The following is a 27,642-nucleotide window of genomic DNA, read 5'->3' as shown; positions in this document are numbered from 1 at the left end:
TAGTAGGTGAAGGTGTAGGTTGCACAGTGGAATTAGACGTCATTTTAAAAACAAATGCTACATAACCAATTATAAAAATTACGAAACTCAGTAGCAAAAATATGCATGGTATCAAAAAGCATTTCTTCGACATTATTTTGCATATACGTTTTCTAAAAGTTAGTGTCTGCACAGGTCTCTCCAACTCAAAGAAATCCATCCTAAACTAAGGGTGCTGCCCGCGGTGGTTGGTTGATTCTGCTTGAGAGTGCCTCTGCTGCACCCAGGAAGACTGCCTCGGACCAACAGAACCCAAGACCTAGTGTCTCAGGCTTACACTCCCAAGACTGGTAGCAACCGCGACCCTAGCAGCAAGAACCGAATGGCAGTTCAGAAAAACAAAAATACGTAGATCCTTGGTGGAGAGTTAACCTGCAAACATTAAAAAAATCAACTTTATTAATCTTTTTATTTGTCCTTAATTCTCGATCTCAAATTGTATCTGTTTCTTCCAGGTAACTCTTGATCGGCAAACAAAAGATGAGGCTCGGTAGTGTCCAACCTCTCTACAGGAGGTATTGATGCTTGCAAAAGTCGATCACTTTCCTGTTCTGAGCTAGTCCCAATCAAACGAACATCACTGAACGTTACAAACTTAGGGATTGTCTCGTTCTCAGAATCTGCGAGACCATCCTGAACCCACTTATCATAAGGCAAAGGTAAGGGTGCTTTCTTCGTGTGGGAGCCGTGGATCCAGTGGCGCTTCCCACGCACTCGCACCGCAGATCTTGTGGACAAGTGCACCTGGAAAGGTCCAGTCCAGCGGGGTTGCTAGTTCTTCGTACGCTGGAAGTTCCTAATAAAGACCCACGAGCCAGGTTCAATGGCGTGACCTGGATCCTCTGTAGCTTGTGGAAGAGTATTGTGTACCTGTGGCGTAAAACACTAATTTTAGTTGTCAATTCACGTAAATAAGCAAAACAGGGTATTCGAGGTCACTAAACCTCGTCGGTCTTGGTACGCCCCAAATATTCGCCGGGCGACCAAACATGACTTCATACGGACTCAAACCCATTCGTGAATGCACAGTCATTCGGGTGGACAAAAGTGCTAACGGCAAAGCATCTGGCCATTGCAAACCAGTGCTCTCTTGAATTTTGGCCAACTTAAGTTTAAGAGTGCCATTATAGCACTCGACTAAACCAGCTGATTGGGGATGATTTGCAGCGTGGAATTTCTGCCTAATCCCGAGACCATCACACACTCTCTTCATCACTTGACCCACAAACTCACTTCCGTTATCCCTCCAGATGATTCTCGGCAAACCGAATCTCGGGAAAAACTCTTTTATCAAAGCTTTCGCAGTGGACAGAGCAGTGTTGTCCTTAAGGGGGTAAGCTTCTACCCATCTAGAAAAAGAGCAAACAACCACTAACACATACTTTAAGTTGTTGCATCTTTCCATATGGATAAAATCTAGCTGCAAAGCCTCGAACGGATACGAAGGAGGAGCAAAATGACCAGCTGGTGTTGGAGTTCCCTTGCCAGGATTATGCATCAAACACACCATACAATTCTTGACCAAATTCTCTGCACATCTGGGTATTCCTACATTCTGCCAAACCGGAGCCAACAACTTGCAAATCCCTTTCACACTAATGTGTGCCAATCCATGTGCCATTGTAACAACTGGAAGCACATACGCGTTAGGCAACAACCATCTCTGATATTCGGACAAATCAGTCCAACAACCATTCGAGTCCAACCTACCCTTACTCTCTCTCCATTCATCCAACTCTTTCTCTGTGGCCTCACTCTGAATAACCTTCACGCTTTCAATGGTGTCTTCGCACATGCTCTTCCCTGGAATCCATCTCGCTGGATCCACAACATACATTCGCCTCGTCACATTCCTAGCAGTTTCTTTCGCAACTTCATCCGCAAACGCATTACCACGACCAACATCATCCGTAATCTTTTTATGGGCACTGCATTTCACAATCGCTATTTGCAAAGGTAGTGTAAGAGATTCAAGAAGTTCATTCACCAGCTGTCCATGCTGGATTTTCGTCCCATGCGATGTCAAAAACCCACGTTCACGCCACAATCGTCCAAAGCTATGAGCCACACCAAAGGCATACTGACTATCAGTATACACATTCACTCTTTTCCCTTTCGCCAAAACACATGCTCTCGTAAGTGCAATCAATTCCGCCGCTTGCGCGGAATTGTGTGGGATACGTGCAGCTTCGACAACTGTATGTAAAGTCGTCACGGCATATGCTGCAGTGGTATCGCCATTTGGTAATTTAAAACACGAGCCGTCAACCCACAAAGCATCATTACAATCAGGAAGAGGAGTATCCCTTAAATCTATCCTCCCTTTCGTCTCTTCTTCTGTTCTCAAGAAACAATCGTGTTGCTCTTCGCTATCATCGTCTGTCTCAAGCGAAATCGGCAACAACGTAGCCGGGTTTAGGGTATTGCACCTCTTGATGTGCACATGGCTCGCTAACAACGTAAGCTCATACCCTGACAACCGAGCACTAGTCAAGTGCTGTGTCTTCGTCCGATTCAACAAGGTATCCACTGCATGTGGAACCATAACCACTAGCGTATTGTCCATAACTAAACCAGCAGATTGTCGAATTGAAACAGCCGCTGCTGCTGTTGCTCTCAAGCAACTCGGCAACGCTCTAGCCACAGGATCTAAAGTTGACGAAAAGTACGCACATGGGCGTTGCTTCCCGCCAAATTGTTGAGTCAAAACCGATAATGCACATCCCTCTCTCTCATGGACATACAATGTGAAAGGCTTGCTGTAGTCGGGAGTACCCAACACAGGAGCCGAACACAGTGCATTGCGTAACTCAGAAAAACTCTTTTGGCATTCCTCAGTCCAAGGAATCGGATTTGGAGTGTTTAACCGTAAGAGCTATCAAAGGTTTCACTAGAAGAGAAAAATTTAGGGTCTACAGTACGACGTAATACCCAAAAACGCACGTACTTCTCTTTGTGTCGTAGGGACACTCATTCTCGCAATAGTCTGAATTCTTTCTGGGGTCAGTTTCCTTCCCTCCTTTGATAAGAGGTGACCTAGGTAGGTAACTTCTTGGCGACAGAATTGCAATTTCGAGAGAGAAACTTTATGATGGCATTCAGACAAATGAGACAACAAGGACACAGTGGCATCCTTACATATGTCTTCGGTATCGGCAGCGACCAACAAATCGTCAACATACTGGATAAAGGCTGCACCTTCAGGTAAAGCCAACAAGTCAAGTTGTGTCTTTAGAGCTTGACTATAAATCGATGGACTCTCGCAATAACCTTGAGGAGCGCGCTTAAAGCGGAAACTTCGTCCTCCTAAAGAGAATCCAAAGATATCTCTACTCTCTATGGCAATCGGGATGCTGAAGAAAGCATTCTTCAAGTCGATCACCGAAAACCAAGTAGCAGAAGCTGGAATCAATGTCAGTAATGCAGTAATGTCGGGTACAACAGGGAATTGCGGAACAACAATCTTGTTCACTTCACGAAGGTCGATAACAAACCTAGATACAGGAGGCTGTGAAGAATCAGTTCTCTTCAAGACAGGCAAAACCGGACTATTACACACATTACCTCGAGTCTCTTCAATAACGCCCTTGTCAATCAGATCATAAATGATCGCTAAAAGCGCTCGTTCACCATCACTTGAAATACGATATTGCGGAATGCGCGGTAACTGAGCATTCGCTTTCAACGTCACAACATATGGGGGAATGTCTAACAGGCCGACATCATTGGGACCCGTAGCCCACAACGAATCTGGTAAGGAAGACAATTCAGGTGGGAGACAATCTTTCGAGACATATATCGGAGAAATCACGTTCTCACCCAAAGTAAGATGTACTCCTGATGGAGAACAGTACAAAGTCGCATACAATCTCTTCAACAAGTCAAGGCCTAGTAAGTTCTCATTACAACCTGTAGTCAAAAGAAGGGGTGCTTCAAACCTACGAGGACCAACAGAAAGAGGCAATGGAACGGAAATCGGATTCATAACGGGGGCGCCAGAAAAACCTATAGAAACATTATTAAAGCCAGACAAAGGTGCGCCAGGGAGTTTAGAATGCATAATAGAACTCTTCGTAGCACCAGTGTCTAGCAGAAAAGGCTCTGACACACCTGATGCGATCACTTTCACATAAGGTCCACTCTGATCTACCGGAACTGAAACAACTCCCTCTCTTTGTCCATGGCTGTCCTAACAATCATTACCTTGCTCTCCATCGCCTTCAGCATAGTAATCATCTACGTAGTACTGTGTAGACATCATTGGGACCCGTAGCCCACAACGAATCTGGTAAGGAAGACAATTCAGGTGGGAGACAATCTTTCGAGACATATATCGGAGAAATCACGTTCTCACCCAAAGTAAGATGTACCTTACCAGACGAATTCTGCTGTTGATCAAAACTGTTCAATGAATTCTGCGGAGGCAAAGGGCGCACATTCTGTCCGCGACCTCTACCTCTAGGCGCTTGTTGAGCACCTCTACCTCTAACACCAGGAGCACTATTTGCACGTTGCAACAGAACCGGACAACTGTTCTTATAATGGCCTTCTTCTCTACAATATGCACACTGATTAGGCCCATACTGAATACGCTGTTGTTGAGGAGTCTCGTCTCTTTGTGAGTTCCTCGAATACTGTTGAGGCTGCTGATAATCGCGCTGATTATTAATACGGGGTGGATAAGCTTGTTGTAGAAGAATTTTAGTCTTCAATTCCTTAGTCTTCTTATCCGCTCTCTCTAACTCATCCTTACACCTATTCTCGTAGTACTGAGCCGTAGTAAGAATTTGCGCCGAAGTAGAAACAGGCCAAGCACTCTCGGAATCCTTCAACTTGGTACACAACTCAGGAAGAAGATTGTGCACAAATTTATCAACAAATAATCTCTGGCCACCCTCGGTAGCCATATCCTGACCACTATGATCAACAAACGTTTCCTCGAAACGCGAGAAAAAGTCTGAAACAGACTCATGTTTCTTCTGCTTACAAGCTGACAATTTGTCCCAATTAACACGGACCTCAGGCATTAAAGTCTTCATGAAAGTGATAATCCTACCAGGAAGCTCAACATTAACATCTTCAGGCTTAGCACCTCCAACTTGTCTATCATTTGCAGCAACAAGATTCACCCACGAGTCGCCCAATTCATTATCATGATCTGTATGTCGAATGACATTCCAGATGGACTGTGGAACAACATTCCCAAACAGCATATCTATATCCGCCAAATTCGTGACGCAAGAACTCACAGTTTGCGTAAGTTCTTTATAATATCCTGCCGGATTCTTCCGCGGATCTGGTAAAGTCTGCTTAAGCGCTAGAACTTCTGCATGCTTCCATGGTACATGAACCCACACACGCTGAAAGTGTGCTTGAACAGGTGGATTAGCATTAGCATCAGCAGGTCTCCATACTGGAGGAACCTCTCGCATCGGATACTGACGCGCATGTCTCCTAACTGACGGATCTGGCTCAAACAGCCGTTCAGTAGGGACATCGCTTCGGAGCGACAGTAACGTCGACACCGCTTTCTCGACATCATGTATATTCCCAATCGTTCCTTTAGCAAACTCGGAACGCAATCGGAATAGTTCTGCAGGAACTCTACCCAATTCGTCCATCCATTGTTCATGGAGGAACGCACACATAAGCTCAAAAACGTATCGCTGTTTTGGTGCTTCCCATTGTCGGAAAACATCCATAATACCTTCTAGATCATATTGGGACTTATACGTCACCCATCTACGTGCCATATGGTCCAAGACCACTCGCTCATCTGTATCGGGCAATTGGCTACGCAACTGTCTACGCTCACTCACAGGAGACGTACCCATTTGTCCCAAAATAGGAGTTAGAAAATTAGAAAAGACAGCGGTCATCCGCTGTCTAGGAGAAGGAGCAGTCGGAAGGACAAGAGGAGACGAAGCAGTAGTAGTAGGATCCATAGTCGGAACAGGCATAGAAACAGTAGTAGCAGGAAAAGGCAAAGTTGGCAACCCTTGAGAAGGCTGCGCTTAAGGAACAACAGCCAACGAAGAAGCTGGCTGCGGAGGAATAACAGGAGGCAAAGCAACAGGTGCTTGCGCGGCCACAACAGGTTGTGGTGGTACCGTAGCATTCTGCACATAAGGTGGAGGTGAATTTAGCAAATGCGACATCAAAGGGTCTTTCACAAGATCCTTCTCGTCTTTCTGCTCTTTAGCCGGCAAGACTGGATAGCATCTGTCTACCGCTCACTTCCTCACTCTAAGCATCTGCTCACTGTCTTTCTCTTCTTCATTATCCCTGTATGCAACGGCAGCTTGTACCATTGACATACCCTTCCTATTCTTCTTCGCTAACTTAATTTCTTTCTGCTTGGCTTCCTTGCGCCATATGCGGAAAGAGTCAAACATCGCCGGCCGGGCTTTATTCTTGAACAACTTCACTTCAAGATTATCTAAGACTTCTGTCTCGAAACTACCATAACGGGGCAACTGTAGGACACCGTCATTCTTCGTATATCTAATCCAGACCTCATTATAGCTAATAGGACCCACACCATGCTTCACGTATAACTCATATGTAGGAGTTCCGATCGGAGGAACCGGACACAAATCCTCTAACCGGGAATCCCTCATAGTACCAAAACTAAACAACTTCCTAAGACTGCTAAAACCAGGCATCTTGCTCACTAGTCTATCTTCAAACGACAAGGGTAATCTAAAATCGATAAGCTCGTGAATACACAAATCCCTTGGCTTTGGGGCCTGCAGGTACCAAATCAAAGCTATCCACTAAAGGATACAAAACAAACTAAGAACTAGGAGACGCTCCCTTTATACTTAACTGAGTTGTTGATGGCGTCACCAGAAGACCCGTCAATCGTCTCGCTCTACAAACGTCTAAGGCTCCAAAACAGGGCGACAGTCAGGGCAGCAGTCCTTCGTAGCCGGGAAACCTCGCAGCAAAGACCTTCGGAACCACGTTGACATACAGGGGTCGCTGAAGTGGCTGGCCGTCCTCTGGAATTTTCACACGAAGCTCCTCACGAACCTCTGGCTTGGACCGGTACCGCTGAAGTCGCCCCACATTGGGCGCCAATTGAGGTACTGGGTTTTTCAGAACCGATACTATTACAATGGTGCACAGACAAAATATCGACTCCAAAATATCGACTGGACATAATATCGAGTTTTAAATATAGACTGGACAAAATATCGACTGGACATAATATCGACTACAAAAATATCGTTTTTCAGGTAAGTGAAGTAATATCGACTGTGTAAAATATAGATAGCAAAAATATCGAATTTTTAATAATATATAATATTTTATAGTGTATTTTAATGTAATAATATGTGTGAAAAGTGTGTATTAATGTTATAAAATATTTTATTAAATGAATTTTGTTTTTTTAATAATTGCGTAATGTAATTCTGTAGCGGGTTGTGGGTTTATAGGGGAATAGGGTGGGAAGTAATTTAATAATAATTAATTAATTAATATATGTTTGTAAATATTTATAATTAATAATTACTTGATAATTAATTAATAATAATTAGTTAATTAATTTATATAATTTTGTGCATATTTTGTATTAGTAATTAATTGGTAATTAATTAATTATAATTAGTTAATTACATTAATTAGAGTACATTTTAATATATATTATTTTTTGTTATTGTTAAGTAATTAATTGGGAAAAAATAATATTAATTATTAAAATAATTACAGCTAATGTGCTAATATATTTACTTTATTATTATTGTTAATTAATAATTATTTGGTAATTAAATAATATTGATACATTTTGGGTAAAGGAGTATTTTTAGGGTTCAGGGTCAGTTTTCAGTTTTTGGGTAAAGGGGCATTTTTAGGGTTCAGGGTCAGTTTTCAGTTTTTGGGTAAAGGGACATTTTTAGGGTTCAGGGTCAGTTTTCAGTTTTTGGGTAAAGGGGCATTTCTAGGGTTCAGGGTCAGTTTTCAGTTTTTGGGTAAAGGGGCATTTTTAGGGTTCAGGGTCAGTTTTCAGTTTTTGGGTAAAGGGACATTTTTAGGGTTCAGGGTCAGTTTTCAGTTTTTGGGTAAAGGGGCATTTTTAGGGTTCAGGGTCAGTTTTCAGTTTTTGGGTAAAGGGGCATTTTTAGGGTTCAGTGTCAGTTTTTAGTTTTTGGGTAAAGGGGCATTTTTAGGGTTCAGGGTCAGTTTTCAGTTTTTGGGTAAAGGGGCATTTTTAGGGTTAAGGGTCAGTTTTCAGTTTTTGGGTAAAGGGGCATTTTTAGGGTTCAGGGTCAGTTTTTAATTTTTGGCTAAAGGGGTATTTTTAGGGTTCAGGGTCAGTTTTGGGTTTTTGGGTAAAGGGGTATATTTTAGGGTTGAGGGTCAACAAATAAGATTGTAAAAAATTATTTTTATTATTTTCATTTATTATTTAATTATTATAATTTAATTTAAGTATTTTTAAGTATATTTTAGTAATTAAAATTTAATATTAATTTAATTTAACACTGTTTTTAATAAAGTCGATATTTTTTACATCTATATTATTGTTAACGATATTTTGTACTCAATATTTTTGTACTTACCTGTTTGTAGATACAAACTCGATATTTTGACTGTCGATATTTTGTCCACGATATTTTGGCAAGTCGATATTTTGTCCCTCGATATTATTTCAGTGATCCATTACAATAACCCAGCGGTGTCAGGGCAACACCCAAAGACCCCGGATTCCCCTGTCTTGGTAAACAGAGACACGGGATACTTCTCGATGACGTCAAAGACCAAAGTTTATTGGTTGCAACCAGGGACAGAGGTCTACGAAGTACACACGGGTAGTTCGACAGAGACTGCACCACATCAATGAACAAAACTCTGTCTTTTATGCCGAAAATTACGCCTCTGGCAACATCACAATTTACATTTTGTGCATACAAACTGACCAATGAACAAGTAGCATTTCAAAAAGTAGCGAATGACGACAGTCAAAGTTAATCCCACTTTCCGTTGTCCAGCCCACAAAAACGATCGCACACATGCTAGGTTTCCTGTTCGATCAGGCCGGACAAACCCATCATAAAACCTTCAACCCAGATTGATGAACATGTCGTAAAGGAAAGGTAGAAACAGATGGAAAGGAGATAGAGAAGTGGGAACAGTGGGCCATAAAATCGGACCACGTCCTGTTCTTTGATCTTTATCAGTGCAGCTGCTGAATAAGGAACTGGCTCAGCGGGATTCGTCCCGGGCGAGGAGTCAGTTCGGCCAGGTCAACCAGAAGTCAGCTAAGGCGTACGTGTCAAGGACTCGTTCGGCCACAATCATCAGGCCTATGTTAGGGCAACCATACAAGATGGCTGCCACATACAAGATGGAACCCGGAGGTTCAGACTAAATCCTCAAATGCAGAGTGTTCTCCTATATCGATTCATACGAAAACACTCAGACACGTTACACTCGCCATTTGCGGTCTGTGTAGACCAAAATCGTCCATTTCCGACGATCTTTATAAATCGGGTTTCAGAACTATCGAACCCAATTCGGAACCACGGAACCACAAGTGGACACTCAATGAACTGTGGGTCTTTGCTGGGATCATCCCAAGTGGTTTTTCTGGGCTCTTGGCTTGGCCTGATGTCTGGTCAAGATGGTCGTTTGTCTGGGGTTGGAGGAATGCAAACTGGCAGCTGTTTGTTGCCTCATCCATCCCACGAGGCCTGGGAGACTGTGTTATGCTCCTCTTGCTCCTCAGGGTTCGGATGATGCTATAAGGGTTCCACTTCCAGACAGATCCGAACTCAACATGATAATCACTGAGTTCAGGACCGATAAGGCAGGGGATAAAGGTCGGGGAAGGGTCAGCAGGGACAAAGGATCTGAAAGACACAAGCAGACAATATTAGCACTCTCACTCCCCCCCCCCAGATGCTACACTCATTTAGGTCTCACTAGGGAATTATATACCTTCAATGCAGATCCTCTGCCAAACACAAAACAAACATAACCATAGATCCACTATTAGTTCAACGGATCTTATCCTGCACCTGGAGAATCCTGATTACTTCATCAGAAGACCTCGTTAAGCAAATAACCCTTCCCCTGTAGTCATGTGTGAATATACGTTTAGGTTGTGGAAATCTGGAAGTCACTAATCAATGTACCATAGGCTTCCACGGTGTAACAACCGCCGCTGTACACACCAAGTTGTAGCGCTCCTCCTCACCGGGGGATCAACACGCTTCCTCTGAAATAACCAACAGATGTCTTTTCCCCGACCGTACTCTGCTACGAGTAGGGAAACAAGGGCGTCCACTACCTCTCCGGCAGTTGTCAACGGCAATATTCAATTAAGCACAGCAGTCATTATCCGCCCTCTATACTTCTAGAGACGGTGTAGAGCAAGGTCGCGATGTCCGTTAGCTTCACGGAAACGCCCTTGAAAAGTAAGCAGTCCGTCGGTAAGAGTTCGAGAGACAGAGTGTTACTCCTCTCTCCCTACCTGACAGCGAAAGAACCTGGGGGTCAGAAAGAGCGGATCCTCGCTCCGGTACAATCCCAGGGTTCCACCAGAAAACCGGCTGTGGCAGCTTCCTTTGAATTTCCGATGCCGTTCTTGGGAAAATGATACGAATTACGCACACGCTTGGGTGCGCGTTTCTGACCTTTAATGACTCCTCCTTGACCAGAGCCTTCTGGGACTCGTAGTTCCAATATTGCCCCCATTCCTCACATCTTGGCAGGCGCCTTAGCTGGATCATGACAGACTGAGCACAACACAATCACCCACCATGAGTGATGTGTTTGTGTGCCTTCATGCGCCATCAGAAGAACCTTAGGTATGGCCAGTGTTGAGAGAAGGCCAAACAGCGGTGACCAGCAGCGGTGACCTAGTGCTCCCCCTTCCAAAGATAATGCCCCCTTGTGGGTAAAAGATCAGTCCTTACACCTCGGCCGGCCTTTTCATCCTCACCATCTGACAGGAACCTAGCTGTGCAGTTCTAGCACAGAACTAGCATCATTCATCGCTTTCACTATCCTGTTGATCATAGTTCAACTGCTCAGCACCATCAAATTCGTGCAGACCATCCATTATCAAGAAGTCGTTTCACTCATCAGTAAACTGTAATACGTTAGTTGGGCTATGGTTTAATATCTTATTGGTGAGCCTCTCTCAATATATACTACATGTCCTTAACATGATCATCAATTTTGCTACCCACACTTTTAGCAAATTCCACAGAATTTCACCTGTCTCATCTCACTGGCAGGAAACATGTTGGCTCGTAACTAAATGCAGAGTGTGTTTCAATCTACTTGCCCAGGTTTTTTAAAGACATACCCAGCACAGTCCCATTCTATTCATCTCAGATTTCTTATGTTCTTTGTTCCTGGCCTCCTAACTGCATCCAACCTGTCCTTTACAACCTCAAAGGGATGTATGATGTTACAAAGCGATCAAAATGATTGCGGTACATCACAACGAATCTTTTACAACTACTTACGCTGTAGGGTGCTGGACTTTGGAATAGTAAGATTTACTATTCCAACTCCAGCCTACGTACTGTAGGGAAGGTGTTGGAATAGTAAATCTACTATTCCTTAGTCTAGAGCGCCCTCCAGCGCAAATCGTGGTAACGACTTGTATTGTAAAAGACGCGTCGTAATGGCACCGCAGTGTTTTGACCGCGTTGTGAAGGTTGTTTACCGTTGCAATGATAGTGGGCTGGCACAGGAGGTTGAAAGCAGGTTTTGAGTAGGGAAGTAGGATATGCTGGGACATTGGGGTGTAAGGTGCGCAAGAGAGATGGCGCCTTTGGTCTGGGAATCCACCATTTACCCTAAACCCCAAATTTCAATTATTCCACTCCTTCAGATTGTCAAGTGATCCTACCATTGTTGTAGTTCTTTTCAACCTACCCTAGTTTTCTAGCCCATTGACTGCATCTCAGCGTGCTCCTCTTAGTGGACACCTTCTTGGTCTAATGTAGACAGAAAAGGTATATTCACTTTACGTTGTCTAACCAGACCCATCAGAAGAAGCAGCGGGTCATTATTCCCCAGGTCCTGTGCATTTTAAGGGCCACATACTTGTGTTGCAAGACATTAATTGTGTTATTTTAAAACAACGCTGGCCTGTTTATTAATGACTTGGCAGTGACATGGCTAGTAACATTAAATGTAACCAGATGCTGGATCTGCCCTGTTAACTCTTCCTCATCTTATGAAATGCCCGCTACAATTCGTTGACCTGTGCCACGCCAAAAAATCTCACATTCCAATCTACGACTACCGTAATAGAAAAACTGTATCCTACTGTGCCTGTCATCTGTGAAGCCTGTAAACATGCCGGACTGGGAACCAAAACCGGCCCTGGCAAACAGCTCGGACACCCCCTGGGCAGGGTGGATGCTAGTGAAAAGCACCACTCGCATCTCACAGCTACCGCTTTTGTTACAGGGGACCAATTTTGCAGCTGTGCTGCAGAATTGACCCCGGTAACATGAACGGCCCCCCCAGAGGTCCAAAATCGGGCCCCACCCTGGCGGCCCACCTGGGAAATGCCTGATGCCTGCTACAGCCAGTCCGGCCCTGCCGGCGAAGCATGCTGACCAACATTTGTGAAATTTTACTGGTACTCCTGGTTTTTGTTCACCTGATTTAAACTGCCACACTTGGTTTTCTTTTTAACGCTAACTTTGCACGAATTTCTGTGTATTGTTGTAGCATCTGATCATTTGCTCTTTTAGTCTCTACCCATTTTATTTAATAGCTTTGTCTAAGAATTATGTAATCATTCGTATTACCCAGGTCGTATTATACTGTGCTAAAGTTCACAGTATGACTTTTCATTACAACATGCTTTCCTTTCAAATACATTACTTAAAACACATATTTGATTTTGCAGGAACAGAGATGCGCGCTTGGAGTTGGAGACTTGGGGAATGCGCCTTGAACCACAGCTCAATCTGACAGGCCGTGTTGTGCCACCAGAGAAAATCATGTTGCAGGACCATATAGTAAGTGCAAGCTTGAGACTTTCAAAGTGAAAACTTGTTTGAGTGTGTGTATCTATACTAATATAATAAAGAGAGAGCCCAAACCTTTGAGGCGAGTAATCTCAGGAACCACAGCACCAATCACAACACCCAATACAGCGTTAGAAAGGGCAGTTGCAGCAGAAAGACATAGGCGTTGCAGACGCCCACCATATACATTTAAAAGGTAAAAGAACCGTGTCAGCAAAGAAGTCCCTTGTGGGCGTGTCTGCGTTGTGCTGTGGGCGTGTGCTGGGGGCGTGACAAACACTGGGGGCGTGTGGTACGTTCCGCCCTTCATGCCATGTCTCATATCGTGTGCTGTGAGCGTGTGCTGGGGGCGTGGGCGTGTGCAGGGCGCGGGATTATGGAGAAAAAAAAAGCGAGCGCTGTGCCCAATATTTCATAGTTTTTTCTTCCCAGGTTCTGTACAGTCCAGCTCCGGGTGTCCACCCTGCTCCCTTTAAATACCCCTGCACCCCATAATCATAACCCACACTTACTCCTTATATACCCCAACACCCTTAAACACTGACCCATCTTAACCCTATAATTATACCCTGTTCCCCAAAACCTATCCCTAAACCCTGAAAATACCCCGGTACCCCAAAACCCAAACCTAGCCCTGAACCCTATAAATACCCCTGTACCTCAAAACCCAAACCTAACCTTGAACCCTAAAAATACCCCTGTACCCCAAAATCCAAACCTACCCCTGAACTCTAAAATACCCCTGTACCCCAAAACCCAAACCTAGCCCTGAACCCTTAAAATACCCCTGTACCCCAAAACCCAAACCTACCCCTGAACCCTAAAAATACCCTTGTGCCCCAAAACCCAAACCTAGCCCTGAACCATAAAAATAACCCTGTACCCCAAAACCCAAACCTACCCCTGAACCCTAAAATACCCCTGTACCCCAAAACCCAAACCTAGCCCTGAACCCTCAAAATACCCCTGTACCTCAAAACCCAAATCTAGCCCTGAACCCTAAAAATATCCCTGTACCCCAAAACCCAAACCGAGCCCTGAACCCTCAAAATACCCCTGTACCCCAAGACCCAAACCTACCCTTGAACCCTAACAATACCCCTATACCCCAAAACCCAAACGTAGCCCTGAACCCTAAAAATACCCCTGTACCCCAAAACCCATACCTATCCCTAAACCCTAAAACTACCCCTGTACCCCATAACCCAAAACTATATCGGAACCCTTAAAATACCCAAACAGCCCAAAACATATACCTCGGTACCCCAAAACATATACCCCTATACCCATACTTACCATATCCTAACATTAAAAAAAAACCATGCTTTTACCATTCATGCATTTACATCGAATTTCGTTGTAAATGTATGCGTGGTAAAAGCATATAAAATGTAATGCCATGCGTTATAATGGCATTGCGGAGTCATGGTACTTTCGTAATGAAAGTATGCGGAGTGATGGTATGCGGAAAGAAAGTAGCGGAATAATGGGTGTTTACCCTCCCCGGTAAGTACATTGGTGACACGGCGGCCCACATCTCCAGCAACATACTCATATTTTTTCACCACCGATTTGAAAAATAAACTGGTCTCTCTCATTGATGGCCAGCACCGACATACACTTTTAGACACACCTCCCGCCACAAGTTCAAGAATTGCGAACTTTAGAGCTGGAGAGCTACGTTCGAATCTCGGCATCAGCTCAACATCCTGTGATTCCAGGCAAATTGCTTTGTCTCCCCGTGCCTACCGCAAATGAATGTGTTCTTCTGTAATGTAAATTGTGCTCATGCCATGTAGTCGAGTTCGCGCTATATAATATTGCAAGGAAAAATAAAGTAGAGAAACTCGAGTTCACACACTACTGAACGCACACTCTTAAGTGCATCAGCAGTGCACTGTGAATCGGAGCGTGTCACAGACATGTCACAGATAAGAAATGCTATCAAAACGAAATCCTACAAAACAATATACTGTTGGCCGGCAGCAATTCATACCCGGACAACGTCGGGACGGGCTGCTAGTACCTTATAAATTCGAATAAATGTAGCAGGTTATTAAAGGAAAAATTATTTGTAAATATATTCAAGGATATAGTGATTAGTAAGAGTTTACACTGGAACTTACCAAAGTTGAAAAGCTATCCTCTTGGAGAAAAAATCTACTCTTTAACAATTTTAAATGGTACGGACTTCCTTTGCATGCATCTACACCTCCTGTGCAATTTTTGAAGTTGTCAAAAGTTATATTTCTTGGTGGCTTCCCGGAGTCTATTAAAAAACAAAGTGAAAATTAGCACAACTGATGTTTCTCTATGATGCACAACACCAGATTACATCTGTTATATTTATACACGCTATTTCTTTTTGTTTGAAGTGTAGTGTTACATTGTTAGTCCCTGCACTGCTTTTAGTTCTGTTTTAACAACATTGGCTTCCAAGGTGTGGACAAGTGCTTTGGTCCTCATGAGGGTTATAGAAAGTGATATATAAAAATTTGGAGTGGCCGGGAAACTCCACTTCGCGGACAGAGTTTGTGGAGGTTTGCCACTCTGTGCTCCGCTTGAAGCACAGAGTTTGGCAAAAACTCTGCCAACCCGCCTGCAGACCAGAGTTTACAGGTGCGCTCACCCCTAGTCTTAGCAATTCCTTTGTTGGGGACTTACTTGTGTCAACAAGAGGGGTTCTTGGCCCCCAGCAACCCTCAGCAGCCAAGGGGACTTCGTCCCCCAACCAGTAGTGAATTTGCAGAGTGGTTGAGAAACGGGGTGGGCCTACGACAACGTCTCAGCAATCCTGCTCTAGAGGGCTTACTTGTGGCAACAATAGGGGTTCTTGGCCCACAACGACCCACAGTAGCAAAGGGGACTTCATCCCACTACCAGTAGTGCACCAGGAGACCCATTAGCAGCGTGGTTGAGAAAGGGGGTCAGGCCTCTGACAACGTGTCAGCAATCCTGCTGTGGGGAACTTGTGGCAACAATAGGGGTTCCTAGCCACCAACGACTCTCAGCAGCCAAGGAGACTTCATTCCCCAAGGGGCCTTCTGGTGACAGTAGTCGCTGAAAAAGGGGGCAGTGCCTCCGACAACGTCTCAGCAATCCTGCTGGAGAGGGCTTACTTGTGGCAACAATAGGGGTTCTTGGCCCACAACGACCCTCAGCAGCCAAGGGGACTTCATCCCCCTAACAGTAATGACCCAAGAGAACCATTAGCAGCGTGGTTGAGAAAGGAGGCAGGACCTCCAAGAATGTCTCAGCGATCCAGCTATGAGAGACTTACTTATGGGAACAATAGGTGTTCTTGACCCTTAACGACCCTCAGTAGCCAAGGGGACTCCATTCCCCAACCAGTAGTGCTCTAGGAGGATACTTTGCAAAGTGGTTGAGAAAGGGGGTGGAGCCTCCCATGACGTCCCAGCAATCCTGCAACAATGGGGGTACTTGGCCCCCAATGACCCTCAGCAGCCAAGGGGTGGGGGCCGGGTTTTTCCTCTGAATAAACAAAGGACTAACTTTAGCATTATGGAGCCTCAAGATGACTGACATCGAACATGCTTTGCTGGAGACCAGGGCCGGACTGGGAACCACAACCGGCCCTGGCAAAGTGCTCGGGGGAGTGGGGGCAGCCGAGCACTTTGTCAGGGCCGGTTTTCAGCCGATTTTGTTACAGGGCCGATTTTGCTGCAAAAACAGCCCTGTAACAAAAACGGCCTTAGGGGAGCAAATCTCTGCTTACAGAACTCCACAGAATTTAGCAGAGTTTTTCAGCAACTCTACGCATGGACCACCTTTTGTTTTTTATCTGTAACTGACCACCCGGCTATCATGGTGGTGGCAAATAGAATGCAATGTTTAGAGGCCTGCCCTAAATATGGTGTTCGTTCGAACACAGTTTTACTGCCTGCCCTTTGATAGAGGCACAGGCCCGGACTGGCCATAGCGGGCACCGGGCAATCCCCCGGTGCGCCGCAAGGGTGGGGGCCGGTTTTGGGCCCCTAGGGGCCGTTTTTGTTACAGGGCTGTTTTTGCAGCGTAGCTGCAAAATCGGCCCTGTATCAAAATTGGCCGAAAACCGGCCCTGACAAAGTGCTCGGCTGCCCCCCACTCCCCCGAGCACTTTGCCAGGGCCGGTTGTGGTTCCCAGTCCGGCCCTGGTCTCCAGCAAAGCATGTTCGATGTCAGTCATCTTGAGGCTCCATAATGCTAAAGTTAGTCCTTTGTTTATTCAGAGGCTTAAGTTAGCACCTTATTCAGCCAGCAACTTGTTGGCAGGCTCAAGTTAGCTTTTTATTCAGGCTGCATCTTATTCACCGGAAGCATTTTAGATAAAACATATTCCGTTTACTGAAACTGAAACGATTCAAGCAGTTCCACTTATTTAGAATTTGCATTGTCATACTATGAATATTTTAAAAAAACGCCAGCCATACCCCTGTAAGATTTACCCAGAACTAAGCATCCCTCTACATTACCTTTTTTAAATTGTTTAAGCTGAATTAGTAATCATACTTGCCCTATAGGAAAATCACATTGCCCCACAAATGTTTGTGTTGTTTGTCTTACACACCACACCCACCTATGAGGCGAATGAGGATTTAACCTGAGCCAAGCTACGTTTCCATCAAACCATGTCAATTGTGCCACCCTCCAAAAGCTGCATTTCTAGAGAGTTTTAGATGAATAAATCGCCATCTTTGCTCTCATGTAGATTAACTTGGCCCACCAATATTCATATTGTTCCTTATAAATTGAGCAACCCTCCACACTACCTGCAAGTAAATTGTCTTAGCTGAACAAAATTTGTCAGAAGTGGCACCAAACCAGTCACCTTTACCTCAATGCAGATCTATGCAGAAAAAAAAGATATGATGGCATTTCTGGGCACCCTTATACTGCAGTGAATGTACTTTACCTTTGATCAACCCTTGGAATCCCATAGACCAAGCAGAATTTGATCCTATTTGAAGCCTGACAAGAACCACCCAAGGCAAATCCTGGCATGCAGCCTCTGATACCAGCATGTTTGGCAGCTAAATGACATGGATGATTACAAATATGAGAACAACCAGATCTAGTTAATGGCGGGCTTTCATATGAAACCATCCCCAAGAGGAAACGATTTCTGTCACTCTAGCCTGGACCGTGAAAGAAAGATGGCCAGTATGGTCTCCTTAAACCAGCAACCATGATAGTCACAATCAACGGCCTTACAACAGAATTCAATGAACCTGACGACCTATGGAAGTTCCTGGAGCAAATTGCTGCTGCTGGATGGTACCAGGAAGAAAAATTACGAACATGGCAAACAAGAGGAATGACAATGTCTGGAGACAGTCACACTGAGGTAGATGCATGGCAACAAACAGACAACTCAACCTCTACATGGAACAAACCATGCTCGCCAATTAAACCTGAAGAGACAATTGAGATGTGAAGGATGGGAATAAGAAAGACAAAGGCCCCCACACCTCCAATCACTTTTGGCTCTTAAGTCAAGGAGCCTTTAGTAGGCAGAAGATATGGTGGAGGACTTAGTGACAGACGTACATGAGTTGTCTCAAGAACAGCGGGGGACAGCATGTCCCTGGTGAGACAATTACTCTAATCTGTGTATCCATACCTCCATCTGACAAAGACATGCTCAGGTAAGACTCTGTGATGTGAGATTTTGATTACCCTATACATGCACCATGAAATACCTGAATCATGCCTACTCGCACAGACTTTGGCCCTATTGACCTATACTGAACACGAGGTGTCCCATTGTAAACCTGTGCTACAGGAGTCTTGGGGAAGGGGGAGTCTATGGTGTAACAGGTCCGATTAGGCCACATGCGATCCTCAGCATTGACCATCGCCCCCAGTATACTGTCTTGATTATTTCACTTTTGTGTCTTGTTCTAAGGGCGTTGTTGCTTCTGGTTGTAATGTTACAATTGTGGCTTCGGCTCTTGGGCGATTTTGTTTTGTCATCACCAATAGCCCCTGGTTTATTGTTTGTTTTGTGGCCAATATTTGATGGACTTAATCACAGTATTAGTTAGGATAGGGTGTTAACTTTCAGTATTCTTAACACTCTTATTACAGATCAATTGTCATACAAGGAATAAGGAACCAAAGTTACTGGGATACATTTTCTTACAACATACAGGACTGCCCTCCACCACAACCCGTCTGCAAGTCCGAATCAATTGGTGTTACCCTACGTAACGGGAGGGTGTTACTTTGACATGTACATGATCAAACAATAACTGTACAACATCAGCCAAACAGATTCTGACATTGCCTTAAGTGTGATTAATACAGGAATGGCCCACAAATACATATACTACTTGAATGGAGCCTATCAGTTGCATCAGAATTATCTTACGACAACTACAGTAGAGATTTATATAGCGATGCAACCGTCTCCCCAATTGTTAGCAGTAGTCTCATAAAACATTAACGACCTAACTCATTACATAAAAAGGCAGAAAGTGCTCTCTTTCCTTGGTAACAAGAGACCGGATACAGCGTTGGTGCAAGAGACGCGTCTCACAAAGTCAGAATGCGAAAAGGTGTGAGGAGAGATTGGTGGGGCGGGCTCTCTATGCACGTCCCACTGCACCCAACCACCGCCTCTAGCCATCAGTCAACAAAAAAGTGCGACATTGTTTCAGAAAAACTTGCCATATAAACTATACCACACATATAGGGTGGATGAAGGGGGCAGTTATATACTCATCAAATTACAAATTTGAGACTCCTAACTAATAATTGAGTTGGTCTGTGCCTTAGTTGGGACAAATAAAATCCCTTTTCCAAATTGGCCAGACTAGTAGGGGGGTTGTGGGGGATTGTCACTTGACTTTATGGCAAGGATAGCAAATTTGCACGATAGTTAAGCGGTCGCATTCTTCCAATCCCATATGAAAAGATGGATATTAACAGCCTTAACTGCAGCCGAAATGAACATGTTAAGATAACACTATACTGGCACAGGTGGCTGGAAGATATGTATGAAATAGTGCCATATAAAAAGCTGATATATAAAACTAACGACATTCTGTGAGTGTGATGTGTACTTCTGCAAGTGTGTAGGTGAATGTGGGGAGGTTGTTGCAGAGGTAGGTTTAGAGGTAAGAGTAACTTTTAGAAAGGGATGGTTTAGAGGTAACAGTAGTTTTAGGTTCACTGTAGAGTTTAGGGGTATGGGAGGAGGTAAGATGGGTAGTGAGTTTAGGGGCAAGTTTGGTTTTAGGAGCAGGAAGGATTTAGTGGTATTGGAAGAGACAGATTTATGAGAGACGTTAGGGGTACAGAGGGAAGAGAGATGGGCATTGGATTTTGGGTAAGGGTAGTTTTAGGAACGGGCAGATTTAGGGGTAGGGTTAGTTTTAGGTTCATGGAGGGTTTAGGGGTGTGGCAGAAAGTATGATTGGTAGTGGGATTAGGGCCAAGGGACTGGTTTAGCGGTGTGAGAAGAGGGAGGTTTACAGGAGAGTTTAGGTGTATGGGACGAAGTAGGGTATTTTTGGGAACAAGGGAGGGGTTAGTGGTATGGGAATCAGTTGGGACAGGGGAGGGTTTTGGTGAGAGGGAAGGTGCAGAGCTATCTGTATAAGGTGCCATTAATGTTATGTTTTCTGCTTGGGCGGATGCCTGCTAGTCTGTTTCTTGTGTGTAAGTACTTTTTTGTGTTGATTGTTGAATGTGTGTGTTGTGCTTTGTTTAATGTGTGTATGATTTGTGTTGGAAATAGATGAGGTAATTGGAATGGGTCGGGCTTTGGATAGGGGAAGGAATGGGAAGGGGTTTGGGTAAGGAAAGAAGGGTTGCAGCAGGAATGGATGGAGGTGTGGAAGAATCACTTGTGTCACAATCCTTTCTGTAGAGCAGACATGGCAGGCTGAATGCCATCCAGAATGATTGTCACTTGAGTAAATTGTTGACCAACACTCTGGATGGCATTCACCAATTCTGTCTGTCCAAAAGAGATGCTACTGAAACCAGTGTTGCTGACATAGGAGCAGGGGGAGAGGTGCCTGGGACAAACAGAGACCCCAGCCCATCTAGGGAGTAGGTGAGGCCTAACTACTGAGGGGTGGGTTTTGGCCAACTTCACATTTGGGGCTATTTACTGGATTTGTAGCCACTTCTGAGCAAAGGGACTGACCACAAGACAATTGAGCGACCAGGGCTCAGAGCAGTTGTACTTAGTTGCCAATGTTCCCACATCTATGTGTGATGTGCTGCTCCATTCTAGTTATTTTTGTTTGAATTCTGGGACTTGTAGTCTAGCTTTATATTGAAATAAACAAGACTACAATTTCCAGAATTCAAAGAAACGATATACTGGGACAGCACATCACAAATGGACCTGGGAAACAAGGCAGTGCTAGACGTATTATCTCCAGCTTGATTTATTTTATCATCCTATCTGCCGCCCCTGCCCCATTGACTGAATATTGTGATCACCAAACATAGTCCGAGATTAGAGACCCAATCGCTATCATAGATAGGGGTTAACTTCTAAACTATTTCCAAAGGTGTATGTGATTGATTTCATAGAGGGCCTGAATAATAATACAGGTAAAGTTAACATTGCCTTTTTCCTCAACTTGGTGACAAATCTTAAGATTAGAGGCTTTGGAGATGGTACTTTCTGATGGCTCTTTGAAGACCCTTAAAGTGATGCAGAAATAGCCAGCCCATGTTAACATCCTGACTGATATTAGCATATATTGATAAAATGGTTCAATTTGCTTTAAACTGTCATTGTTGTGTCCTTTTTTAGTGCCAGCCAATGTCAGCAGCAGATTGGTCCAAAGAAACACGCGGCTCAAGAGTTATTGGTGTGCAGCCGTTGGAGAGGTGGTTGATGGTGTTCGGGAACAGAAATGGAGATGTAGCAGAGAGATTTCTGAACTGCTTGAAAAGAGCTGGTTCTGGGATGGGATTTGACATTGAATACCCAAAAATGTGAGTATACAGGAGTCAGTACTGCAAGGTTGGTTTGCTGTGATATGTTTGACCAAAAGATTCACATGCATAATTCTGAACAAGTTTTCAATTGTCTTTATATATCAGGACCTTTGCATAGTCACTGATTTCATTGTGCTTGGGAAGAAGTAAAAGGAGGGTGACAAATGGGGGATGCAGAAATGAGAAAGACGATTATCCACACATTAAGTAATGGAAGGCTGTGGTGATCAGTACTATACGAAAGAGGCTGATATACATTCTTTGTGAATGCCAGATTTGCAATCACTTTCAGATCACTCTGGTATTTTGCCTTGTACTTTATGGTAAAGAGGCAATGGAAGCATGGTGCATGTAGAGTCCCAAATCCAATATGTTTGTATCTCCCAAGTTGAATTATAGATCTAGTTTGGGTAGGAATCAGGTGTCGGTCGAAACACGAACCAACATCAGTTCCCGAAATAGGCTCCAACTGTGCCGTGCATGTGTACTCGTGGAGTGCCTTAAATTCTACCTGTCAAGCCTATCAATGTGTGTGAGTTGTAGGCGTGTTTCAGGCTCAATGTTTGGTGCAATGTTCAGTTTATGCTTGTTTGATGGGTTGTTGTCTTCAGTGCCACCTTAGTAATAATTGCAAACGTGTTAGCGATAACTGGTAATTTTGGACAGGAGAAGCAGCGACCAAGTCCTGCAAAGGATGTGCAGTTGTCAGACAACATTTTTGAGACCCAGTTGACATGAGGTGGCAGAGATGAGATGGTATCAAGTTAGATTTCCAGGTGGTGTACTTTGAGAGTGTTGGCAGAAGGCTGTGAAGGGAGTTCGGTTAAATGGAAATTATGTTGACTTCAATTCTTCAGCTGCCAACATCAACACCTATGATATGAAGCTAATTCTTGTGTGTCTAATACAAAGGAGAGTCTATGAATTATGAACTATTTCCAACCTTCTTGGATAACGTGCACTATGCACCTCTGTTCAGTGCAATTACTATACGGCTGCACACTTTTTCAGGAGTCTGGATGTATTTTGATGTGCTGTACTGCTAGTCCTATTGTGTGGATATGTTGCTGGGTCTTCCAACAACAGGTGGGGGGGGGGGGGCAACAGGAACAGTTCTTGCAGGGGCAGTAATCGTCTGTACTTGCAACCATGCTTTCTTAAAATAGCAGTTATGGAGCGGGTCCTTATATTGAAATATTCCCTCAATAGAAAGGAACGGCCAATCAGAATAGGAAATAACTTAGCCTACAGGAATCAGAAAAATGTGCACAGCACATTTAAGGCTGTGCCCTGTTTAAAAATGCTGTTGATGAATTATTCAAGTCTACCAGGTTCAGTGGTTTAATCATTGGCACAATTGGCTCCATGCAAACATAGAGGGCTCTTCCCTTTCCCCCACAGAGATCTGTCTTGTGTTTTAGGTGTACAACGACTTTCCAGTTTTTTTGTTCAGAAATTCGAGTTCAGTAAAGGTGCAGTTTTTGAATAGGCGCAGGCTTTCTAGGCAGATGACTGATCCACCACACATGATGCATAGTTTTGTTGGTGGAATCTGTTTCAGGATGAGTATATAGCAATGCTTCCATCTGATTCAACCTTTATGGGGTCCTCTGAATTTTGTGCTGAGTACCTTGGTGGGAAGGATCATGTGTGTTGTGAAGTTTATAATCATTGTGAAACCGCCTCTCTAATATTGTGTTAGACTAATGGCCTCATTTAGAGGAGAGTGGTAGCAGCACAGTACCTGCCAGAATAAGATTGTCCTATCATGCATCCTACTCTTTTCCCTGCCTCATGTACTGGTGAAAGCAGAGTTACCAGAGGCTCTGCAATTCGCGACTCCCTTCTAGAGATGTTAAAGTTAACCAGCAAATTTCTAGCTTGTCTGCATAGTCCTGTCCAGGGAATTGTTGCAAAAACTACCTGCAAACACTATATCATGCGATGAAAGCATTTTAAGTGATTTTCTCTTTAAAATGGGACCAAAGAAACCAGTGCTTGACTCTGGAATCCTCATTGATTGCACATGATGAACATGTGTAATCCTTTTCCTACATGATCTCTGCAACCTATGTCACGGTCAACCAAACAGCGGGCTGGAATCTAAAGCATTGTCCTGGAATGAGTATTGTCATTCCTATCCAGCTGTAAAAAGCTGATCAGTATTAGGTGTGTCCAATTCTCAAAGTGTACGTGTCTTTGTAGTGACCCTCGGAGATGGACCATTGGCCTAGCTAGCCAGGGGCACTTAATAATAGCCGATTCAGGAATTGAATGATACGTTGGGGTCCCTGGTCAAGTTGACAAAATGCCTATGCATCCACACTTGGAAGTGGGAGGGCTTTCTGCAACCAATCAGCACCATTTCAGAGATCCTTGGTCTATGAAGCCCACAGGGTGTATGTAATCACAGTTTCTAGGCTATGGGGGAGAGAGGTAGAGCACAGTATTGTTGTGGTTTGTGACCTAGCACCATTAGGTGAAAGCTGTTTGACTCGTAAGAGTACATTGTTTTCAGTGAAGAATGCCTGGTTCACCTTTTATAGCTAGACTCAAACAGCCGGGATTTTCTAAGAAAAAATGATGTGGTATGTTTGCACCAAATATCAATACAGTTATGAATTAAATCCAAGTTAGGTAAGAGGACTACAATCTAATAAGAAAGTCGAAAAATTGATGACAAGTGGATGCAGAGATCATATTACATAAAGAAAACAAAAAATACCCCATTGCAAAAGCATTAGAAAAGGGTACTCATTGTTTATCTGTGATAAATGTAAAAACGTGCCTTCCATGCACATGAATGGGACCTATGAACCTTAAGTGTCCGGCTCAAAAATTAAGACTTGAATACAATGCTGTGTTTGGCTTTCTGAAAGTTATACCCTTTGACTTAAAACTTTTCTTCCAAAGTATATACTTTGCTGGTCAAACCTTCCTGCAAAATAGCTCAGTGTGAGAAAGACAGCAGCATTGAGGATACCAAGGTGTTTTTAGGGAGGGTATGCAGGTTTTCTCAGTCCGTCAGTAAAGGGTTTTCAAAACGTCCAGACCTTTTCCAAAGAATTTGGTAGTGGGGGTACCGTGAAGAAAAGTCATCGGACCTTCAGGACTGGCTCCCCAGACTCTGGTCTGCATACTTCAGTTGTTGGGGGCTTTCAACAGCATTACTTCTGATGGATACTTCTAATTGTAGATTCCTCAAGTTTACAAGATCCCCAGATGCCGGACTGGATTTAAAAGATTTTTCAGCATAGCCCCCTGTGCCAGTCGACACCTGCTCTGTCCCTGAAATGACAATGGGAGCCTCGTACGGTCTCAACACAAGCGCTCTGACATCAGTTCCTTTCTTTCTACTCCATCGTACACGTCCAATGCGCCTAGCCCCCGCACACTCTGATTCAGATAAGACAATCCTTCTTTCCAGGAGCTACCCTCCTGTGCTCCAACAACTTTTTGGATCAGACTCTGACCGCAGTCATCTTGCTTCGGTGATGATAGGGATACATTTTTCTCCTAATATGATGGAAATGTTCATCTGGATCCTCAAGAGGCAAGTGGACTGGACACTTACCTTGACATGAGTCTGGGTTGGCCCCCTGGCCCTTCCACAGGTGAGCTAGTCGTATTCGCTGTAGTCAGACGAGCAACTGAAGTTCTGGACTTGCACTTACGTTGTGTTGAGGTGGTAAGCAACATCCTCACAACCCGGACAGACCTCACATGAACCTTTGTTGCTGTTCAGCGAAGCATTGACCAACACCCTCATGGGTATTTGTTCTAAACTCTGCTGCTGCCCACCTGTGAACATGGAAGTGGACTGATACCACTGATGACCCTTCCTTCCTGACGCAGCCTACTCCTAAGAGCTAGGTAGGGCCGGCATCTACTAGCAGGGTTAATCCCAATTCATTATGTTCGACCCACCCAGACAGAGACTCGAAAAAAAAGAAAAGCATTCGATAAGAGGATGTTTGGAACACCTAGCCGGGCCTTTAGGTCAATCAGCTCCAGCTGTTTACCAGTAGGTACTTCTACATGGTCGCAGAGATCTTATCAGTAGCCCCAGAGGAGTTTTGCGTCTACTTGGTAGAGAGCCTGTTGATCTCAATAATGCATGGTGCCCCTAACATCGTTCTACGGCGCCATGATTAAAATGATCTGCAGGCTTTTTGGTAACTTTTTGGAACAAAACTGTTGGGGATACTGCCTTGTGACAAGCAGAGTTGACCTTCCTGCAAAATAGACAAGCAACATCAAAAGGCATCTCCAGGAGTGACGTTCAAACGTCACTCCTGGATATGCCTTTTGACATTTCTTGTCTATTTTGCAAGAAGGCCAACTCTGCTTGTCGCAAGGCAGTATCCCCAATGGTTTTGTTCCTTTGGCAGTATTGCTAGGGGTTTGTCCTACAGGCACTATCAAAGCCCACTTACCCAACAACAGGAACCCCTGTTCTTTTGAGGCCAGGGTAGGAAATCCAGCAAACAATATCCAGGCTCAGAGGGATGGCAAATCTCTCAAAAGGCTTTCACTCTGGCAGCAGCCTCCAAGCTGATTTCGTTTGCCATCACGGCTCATTGACCCCCTGTGGGAGGGAGTCAGTCACTTTCTTCAGTCGTGACAGGCCATAACAACTAACAGGTCAATCCTGAAGATAGGCCAACTGGCCTAGCCTTTCCTTTCTGCCCCACTGCTTCTTCCACCTACATGGAAGTGGCTTTTAGCTGACCTTTTGTCCATTTTGCAGGAAGCCCAAGTTTTTCTGGTGTAGGGAACCACAGAGATAGTCCCAACCTCAAAGATCGGAACTGAGTGCTACTCCCTTTATTTTCTAGTGCTGAAAAATGGTGGAGGCCGTTCAAGGTGGGCTATGATCAGTTTCTGTTTGCCGTGCTTCCTATCGGCATCACCAATGCCCTTTGGGCCTACACAAATTGATGCTGGTTGTCCCAGTCAGAGGTACAAACCTCCTTCTATACAACTGCCTGCTTAAGGGCAGGCCCGCAATAATCAGTCATGGATCAACTCCAGATAATGGCGAACCCCTCTGTACATCTCTAGTATTCATAATCAAGGTGCCAAAGCCACACCTTACTTCTTTGAAAAGGCGCCCTTTCATCTAAGCTATCCTGAATATGGTACATTTTCAGGCTTTCCCTCCAGATCGACAAGTCCAGGATATTCAGACTATCATCCTGAGGTTTCAACTAAAGTCCTGGGTCTTAGTTAGGGTGGGTCTGACTCTTTTAAGCCTATTGCCCTTCTGCATCCTTTTCGTCGACCATGCCAGATGGCGAATTCAGGTCTTCAGTGGGGTTTGAGGTTTCAGTGGGCCCAGCACCAAGGGAAACTGTAAAATTTCATGAGAACAATGGAGCGGTGCACTCCCTGAATGATGTAGCATTAATAAAGAAGCTTGATCAGTGTCTTCGTAGAAACAATCTTTATTTTGGCAAATCCAAATGGATAGAAAAGTACATCAGCCAACGCGTTTCAGTCATGAAATGAACTTAGTCACGGCTGGAAAGAAACATAGATAATATAAATAAACACCTACTAAATACAAAATGAACAAAACATTTGCTCAGAAACACCTAAGACACACTACAAAGGGTGCTATGTACATAGG

At 44.2% G+C, this 27,642-nt stretch overlaps 1 protein-coding gene across 1 annotated transcript in view; it reads left to right on the top strand.

Moving 5' to 3' along the window:
• PIWIL4 (piwi like RNA-mediated gene silencing 4) overlaps positions 1 to 27,642 on the top strand; it is a 376,427-nt gene that overhangs the window by 220,663 nt on the left and 128,122 nt on the right. The window contains exons 12-13 of the mRNA XM_086933498.1: positions 12,926 to 13,037; positions 21,823 to 22,007. Coding sequence (XP_086789624.1) covers positions 12,926 to 13,037; positions 21,823 to 22,007 — 297 coding nt within the window. The remainder of the gene's footprint in view (positions 1 to 12,925; positions 13,038 to 21,822; positions 22,008 to 27,642) is intronic.

Source organism: Lissotriton vulgaris, chromosome 8, assembly GCF_964263255.1.
Source record: "Lissotriton vulgaris chromosome 8, aLisVul1.2, whole genome shotgun sequence".
Lineage (NCBI taxonomy): Eukaryota > Metazoa > Chordata > Amphibia > Caudata > Salamandridae > Lissotriton > Lissotriton vulgaris.
Note: the sequence above shows the minus strand (reverse complement) of the source record. Positions and strands in the feature narration are given on the sequence as shown.